The sequence below is a fragment of the Azolla caroliniana genome, unplaced genomic scaffold, assembly GCF_043228905.1.
Source record: "Azolla caroliniana isolate FFs.n. ecotype wild unplaced genomic scaffold, voAzoCaro1.0.p SCAF_15, whole genome shotgun sequence".
Lineage (NCBI taxonomy): Eukaryota > Viridiplantae > Streptophyta > Polypodiopsida > Salviniales > Salviniaceae > Azolla > Azolla caroliniana.
Window position 1 is genome coordinate 236,313 of NW_028230450.1, and position 7,138 is coordinate 243,450.

General features: G+C 39.0%; 1 protein-coding gene across 1 annotated transcript; it reads left to right on the plus strand.

Annotated features, from left to right (window-relative positions):
- Positions 1-1,152: 1,152 nt before the first annotated feature.
- Positions 1,153-5,720, plus strand: LOC147854184 (deoxyhypusine hydroxylase-B-like). The gene is made up of 7 exons (XM_087331693.1): positions 1,153-1,346; positions 3,111-3,247; positions 3,466-3,683; positions 3,763-3,901; positions 4,668-4,794; positions 5,181-5,299; positions 5,407-5,720. The coding sequence occupies exons 1-7, from the start codon at positions 1,190-1,192 to the stop codon at positions 5,437-5,439; spliced, it is 930 nt and encodes a 309-aa protein (XP_087187819.1). The 5' UTR covers positions 1,153-1,189; the 3' UTR covers positions 5,440-5,720.
- The last annotated feature ends 1,418 nt before the right edge of the window (positions 5,721-7,138 follow it).

Genomic DNA, 7,138 nt, shown 5'->3' on the forward strand with positions numbered 1-7,138 from the left:
CTTGCAAAAATTATTGTACTAATTAGGAATTACAATACCTATAATTGAACTACAAACATATCACGCGATTGAAACAATACTTTTATGTTTGACCTAATACTTTGACAACCTAGTAATGGTGGTAATTAGACTACGGGTAAAGATAGGATTGGTTAAACATGACAAATGAGTTGCATTGTTTAGTGCATTAGAAATAGATATTCTAAAGATAGAATTAGACTTGACGCGTGACTCTAGAGTCAACGCCAATGGTGTAGACAAAATTGAGTCATAAATGCTCTCGACTATCATCATATTGGAGGGAGTAAATAGGAGGAAGATAAGGGTGCTCTTTTAGCTTCTTATCTTGTGTGTCTTGTTAATAACCAACTTAATATCATATCATATAGTTACGCTAATGTCATGGAGGTGTATAGAGATAGTTGTATCAAGTTGTTGGATGCAAAAGGATATACTTAACCACGCTTAGAGCACTTGCACTTGTACATGTTCTTGCGCTTGCACGCACCCATCCAGGCGCGCGCGCGCACCCACCCACACACAGTGATGGGCTTTTTCGCCGCCATGTGCTCAATATAGAGCTCCTAAATTGCAATGCACAATAGAGGGCCATATCTTTTTCGTCACCAGAATATCAAAGAAATGATAGATTCTCTTTAGCCTGAGAAATATATCGAAGGAGCAATGTGGCATGTGGTGTTATTATGGTAGGCCTCATAGGGAGGAGGGGTTCATAATAATTTTTTGTTGGTTGGAGGTTCGCCGAAGACGTAATGAGCCCGATAGATACATATGTACATATTGTTGCCCACTAACGCTACATCTCTACATATACACACTAGTAGAAGTAGTGGTATGTGTGTACATAGTTGATTGCTATATGTACATATATGTACATATCGAATCAAGAGCTTCCTCCAATCTGATATGCACATAGTTAGTTAGTTGGCTTAGGGCTATATATCATATGTCCGTCTGTCCATAAACTCAAAAGCTTCTTCTTTCCTCCCAACTTCTAGCTACGGCTCTGTAGCCGCAGCCACCGACGAAGAAGAAGACACATACTCCCCCCCCCAAAATAAATAAATAAATAAATAAATAAATAAATAAATAAAATCTTTTTCTCTCCCCTGTAGGCTGTGTGACCTTCTTCCCCGTGCTGAGATTAATCTTAAGAGTTTTAACAAAAATGGAAGAGAACTGCTTCTGCCCACCTGCCCTTGTATCGGAACAGTTCTTAGTGGAGCAATTGCTGGATACCAAGTTGCGCATTTCTGATCGATTCCGAGCGCTGTTCTCCCTTCGGAATTTGAAAGGCCAAGGTCCCCGTGAAGCCTTGATTTCTGGTATCCCTCTCTCTCTCCCTCTCTCGCCAAGTTGTTTAAAGTCTTTTTTCATGCTTCCGTACGTGTGATTTAAGAGTAAGAAGTCTCTGCCATGTCTAACCAAAATATGAAACATCCCGCACACTGAACATAATCGAACATTTCCCACTACATAACATCCATGGTGGGTGGACTATTTTGGACAAAGAACACACAGCATGGTTCAGCCACTCAGCTTGGTGACGTATAAGTGTTATACGTATGGAAGACCAAGATTCACCTGTCAAGTTTTTCAGGAAATAGCGGTATCTTAGAGTGCCCGGGACCTATCTCCCTCTCCCTACCAAGAAATCATGGTCGACTCGACTCGACGGAAGAAGTGAAAACATGGAACACAACAAAAATCATGGTCGACTAGATGGAAGAAGTGAAAACAAGGAACACAACAATATTCGTCGTTTGAGTTTGATTAAAATCTGGATATTTATAAGAGCATCAGATAATCAAATTTCTGTGTTTCTTACAGACCTATCTCCTTCCCTAGGAAATGGCAGTTGAACGCAAAAGTGATAAACGTGGAACGGAACAACATTCGACTTTTTAGTTTGATGAATTCTAGACATCATATTGCAGAGTGTCTCTTATCAGATTATCACATTTTTCTGCCTGTTTAGGGACATACCTCCATACCTAGACTTGGTAGATCAAGAGAGAAGTCATGCTTCTCAGTGTAAACCACTGAATAAAACAAGGTTCAACTGTTCAGTTTGGTGAAACCTAGATATCGTCTAGTGTCCATTATCAAATTGTTATGTTTCATGCCACTTTTTCAGTCTACCTTGATGTGTTAATTTGAAAGGAAAATGCTACTGTTAAGCTTCTAGGGGACATCCTTGGAATTGATAAGCAGGTTCAATTGTTCAGTTTGATGAAACCGTACGTTTATGTTTAATGCAGCAAGATAATTTCGTTTCAAGTAATATTGGGTGAAATGTTTTTAAACACATCCTGATTCCTTGATGTCGTGGAATGAATTGTTCATTGAAGAATGTAAAAATCCCTCTGTCTTGCTTGATAGTGACCTGAGAGGCTCATCCTAGTTTTCATACGAGCATCACTTAGTGAGAAGGACTCTGCATTATGATCTCAAGCCTCATTATACTTTAGCCAAATAGGATGCGTACTTAAGGAACACGTTTTATTCAGTTGCATTAATTTACCCGTGGTTCCATAACTAATGTATATGTTCATATATCTGTTAGTAAGCTGAATAGACAAGGAATTAATTTAGTTGTAAAATAAAGTTGATGGCGTTTGATTTTCTAGCCCATGATGAGGTGAACAAATTCCAACCATAGAGAGAATAGAATATTCAATACATGATTTGGCTAGATAAGATACTCTATACGTATGTCTTTCTCTGTATATAGGATACATACACTTGTGTTTCTGCCTGGTGAGTGTCTCATTGACGAATTTGCAGCAAGTTTTCCATCATTGATATCAACAACATAAGAAGCTTATCTAGACCTGTTAATGAAAGCAGAAAGGCAGAGGTATATGCACATTGCACATGCATGAAATATGTGGTAGATCAAGGCTAGCTAAGCCCTTATTCATCGGGCACCGTTCCAGTATTTCATTGTTAACTGCCCTTCTGACACATTTGTATAAAAAATTCATCTCTATTTGTCTACAAAGAAGGTGCCAAATTTTTTTATAATGCATCACTTGATGTTTAAAATATTCTTTATTAGAATGCATGAGCTGTTTTTTTTACTGCAGCTACAAGGGATTCATCAAACTTACTGGCACATGAAGCTGCTTTTGCACTTGGTCAAATGCAGGATGTTAATGCTGTTCCAGCTCTAAAACATATACTAGAAAACTTGACTACATATCATCCTATTGTTCGACATGAGGTGATATCTCTAAAATCTGTTTGATCTTGGAGTTATTATGTCCGTAAAATTGAATGATATGTTAAAATATCCTCAGCTAATTTCTGTCGCTCTAATATATCAGTCCAAGGTTTAGTTTTATGACACCACCATTTGATTATATTATATCCAAGCAAAGTTCAAAGTTTTTAACATTGAAGATAATGTGACGGTTCTAACAATGTATATCTATCATGCAGGCTGCAGAAGCTCTTGGTGCAATTGGAAAAAATGATTGTGTAGACATACTGCGGAGAGCATTAGAGGTAGATCCGGCTCAGGAGGTGAGGGAGACTTGTGAGTTGGCATTGAAGAAACTGGAACAAGGACTTGAAGCTAATGCAGCCCAAGAGTCACGGTTTTTTACAGTAGATCCAGCTATGCCTGCACCAACAAGCACATCAGTGGCAGATCTGAGGTATCATCGTGTGGCATTTAATCTTTTCTGATGGGTAATGATTCTAGTTTCCTATGCTTATATGTATTTCATCTGGAAGGAAGACCCTGCTTGATGAGAAAGAAGACATGTATGAACGCTATGCTGCTTTATTTTCATTAAGAAATCGTGGAGGAAAAGAAGCTGTCAGAGCCATTATCAGTGCCTTAGGATGCCAGAGTGCACTCTTAAAACACGAGGTAATGTAAATAGTGAAAGCAATCATAACTTAAATGGTAGTGAAGGCAGTTCTGAATATTCGATGTCATCCTTGGTTCTGTTGCAAATGTGGTTACTAGTGTTCTCTGTATTTGATGTAGATTGTATGTCAAAATCCTACATTCTCACTTGAGGGAGTTCAAAGTTATATTGCAAAATGATTGGTTTGTGGTTGCTCATCGTTTATGTTTGTTTCTGTCTGTGCACTATGATGTAGCCAAGAGTCATTGACAAAATATAGCCTTATGGATGGTTACTTTTCTTGATGCATTGACGAAATTGCAGTTTAATCTAGTGCTTTTTGGCTTTGTATTTCCTTTAATGTGGTCAAAGAATGGTCTTAGTAGGTGGTGTTCTTTGTTGGAAAATCAAGCTCACAAGCTACGTTATTCTATAGAAAAATATTTCCCTTTTTCTTAACTGGTTTGCAAGGTTTCAAGAGTATGATCCACTTACAATTTTGCTGAAAATAATAAGTGCACTGCACAAAATCCTAGTGTGATATATATATATATATATATATCCTATGGTCTCTTTGCGGGTGATGACTCGGAGAAATTGTTTTTGGGTTTATTAAAATTTTAATATGCATAATATTCATTTCTAACTCTAGATTCACCTTTATGTTTTTAAAATTCTCTACACTCACATTTATGTTTTATGAACATCAATTATCTCAGATTTTGGTCTCTTTTGTCTAGTCTAATGTCTATAGTATATGGTAATATGATATACTCATTATTTCAGGTAGCATATGTATTGGGTCAACTTCAGGATAAAGAAGCAACCAGCGCCCTTACATCTACTCTGAAGAATATTAATGAACATCCGATGGTTCGACATGAAGCAGCTGAAGCATTAGGATCAATTGCAGGTGAGGTTTGATTTCGGGCTAAGGAAATACGAGTCTTTATGTAGAAGGGCTATATTTGATAAAATTATTGCTAGCCATGGGTATCTGTGTAGTATTTCTTAATATCCTTTTCAGTGAGATTTTGATTACCAAATATCTGCAGAAGGACTTCCTTAGGCACTTCACATTTTGAGTTCATGTCAAGTTCTTGAACTCATGAACTCGTCTCTAGGAGGGGAGTAATGATATATTCTATAAACATACAAGAAACAACATTCCAACAAGAATTATTATTCGATTTATCCATCTTGATTTACTACGATAAATGTATTTAAATAAAAAATGCTTCCATATTTCTAAAAACACATCCGTAGGACAGTATGATTTCTGACCCAGTTATCGTGCAGATAGTGAAAGTCTTGCACTCTTGAGGCAACTTCAAAGTGATGTTGAACCCATTGTAGCTCAAAGTTGTGAGGTAGCATTGAGTATGTTGGATTTTGAACAAAATGGGAAGTCATTTGAGGTAACTTGCTGTAAACCATGCTCAAAATATTTGTACGTGAATATTGTATAGATATTTGCCTGTGCAGTATCCTGCGTTTACATATGATTCTGTTTTTTGAATTGCAGTATTTGTATCTGGAGAGGCCAAATGGTCATTAGCAATTTCAGGACTTCATAGTCGAAAATTCTGCAATATGAGGTTTTGAGATATATGTTAAAATACTTGAAATACTATCACATTTTATCCTCAAAAGGTGTGAATTGAGAGCAGGACACTATGGTAGATGAATGATTAGCCATTCAAGGATCTCCAGTCCTACTATTCGAATCAAATTAGTTAAATTTATTATCTTGTAGGTCTCTTTGAGATCTAAGTGGGCTTGCTGATTGTCAGCTATTAACAAGTTTATATTATTCAATAAGAAGAAAAATATTATTTTGCATTCCTCAAACCTGTACCAACAGTTACCATTATTTTATATTTCTATTTGTGAACCAATGTTTGTTATATCATATCTGTAACCTGTTTATCTTGTATGTACTTTATAGCATCATTGTTTGTGTGACTACTATTTGTTTACTAGCATCAACAATCTTTGAATGTTTGCCATTGACATCAAAGAGGTTTTAATGAAATCCATGATACAAAAGAGGAAATCACGGTTGGGGGGAGGGTTGTGTATTGGGGTCCTTGAACCTTGCCACAGTTCGTGATTGCGTCACATTTCATTACTCAAGAACCTCGCTATGGTCCCCGAATCAAGGTTGGGGGAAGAGTCGTGTCTTGGGGTCCTTGAACCTTGGCACAGTTCGTGATTGCGTCATGTTCCACAACTCAAGAACGTTGCTGAAATCTCCCACAAAAGATGCACTCACATTTTTCAGGATGTTAGTATGGGCCCGTCAAGTTAGGTTTGAAGCAATAGCTGCTCCGGTAGTTCGTGTGCACGCTGTATCCCCCTTCGGAATCCGATTCGTAGGCTGAAAAGGCTTCTGCCTCGTTTTCTCCGCTTGCCAGCGCCTCGAGGAGGCGTTCGGTTTCCCGGAGACTACTTAGTCTGCTTCCGTCGTCCTGGTCGCGAGTTTGCTGTAATCGAAGAGATTCCTCCGCGACTCTCCGGATCTCGTTGGAGAACGAACGATCCGAGCGAATTTCGTGCGCTGCTTGCTGGAAAGTCTCACGCCGTCTTTGCCGTTCGGCGAGGCGTCGAGCTCGGTCTGTAACCAGGTCGTGCGTTGGTCTCGTCATCCATTATGCCGTCGTTCGCTGCGAGAAAGCAGGAATCGTGGTCGCCAAAACTGTGTTATTCTCTGACCGGACAAGGCCTAACACAAGGTGTCACGGAGACACTTCACCAAAGGGTGGTTACGGCATAGGATTAAGATTCAACGATTACACCGACTTACGTAGGTTACACAATTAGATCGCTTTTGTTAATGACACGCGTAAGATATAACAGTAATTAAAGAACGGAAACCAAGACAGAAGTATAAACACCATAAGCTCTATTAATTATCCGCTGTGATTACAATGGGGTCCGGGCCTTTAAATAGGTTTCCGGCCCGTAGTACAAAACGGTGCCTCTCGCACCTATTCGGGATCCGTCCGGATCTGGAACGGCATACCGTTTCCAGTCCGTCCGTCCACACTATGCTTATTTACAACCATACTTAATTAATTCCTTCACTCCGTATTTTGGACTCCTTGCCGGCCGGTAACACATGGCACGCCCGTGGGACAGTACCTTGTACGTCGAACCCTTCTCGGCCCCTTCATTGTTCACCCAAATTGTCCAAAATACTTTGTTCCAGAGTTTCCACTTGTTCTTCTGGTTGTGGTTGTTGCGGCTGTGCTTGC

Bases quoted from the DNA above. Each gene is read 5' to 3' on its own strand.
- LOC147854184 (XM_087331693.1), top strand. From the start codon at position 1,190: ATGGAAGAGAACTGCTTCTGCCCACCTGCCCTTGTATCGGAACAGTTC. The intron at 3,684-3,762 runs GTATCATCGTGT...TTCATCTGGAAG, and splicing joins ACATCAGTGGCAGATCTGAG to GAAGACCCTGCTTGATGAGA. The intron at 3,902-4,667 runs GTAATGTAAATA...TCATTATTTCAG, and splicing joins GTGCACTCTTAAAACACGAG to GTAGCATATGTATTGGGTCA.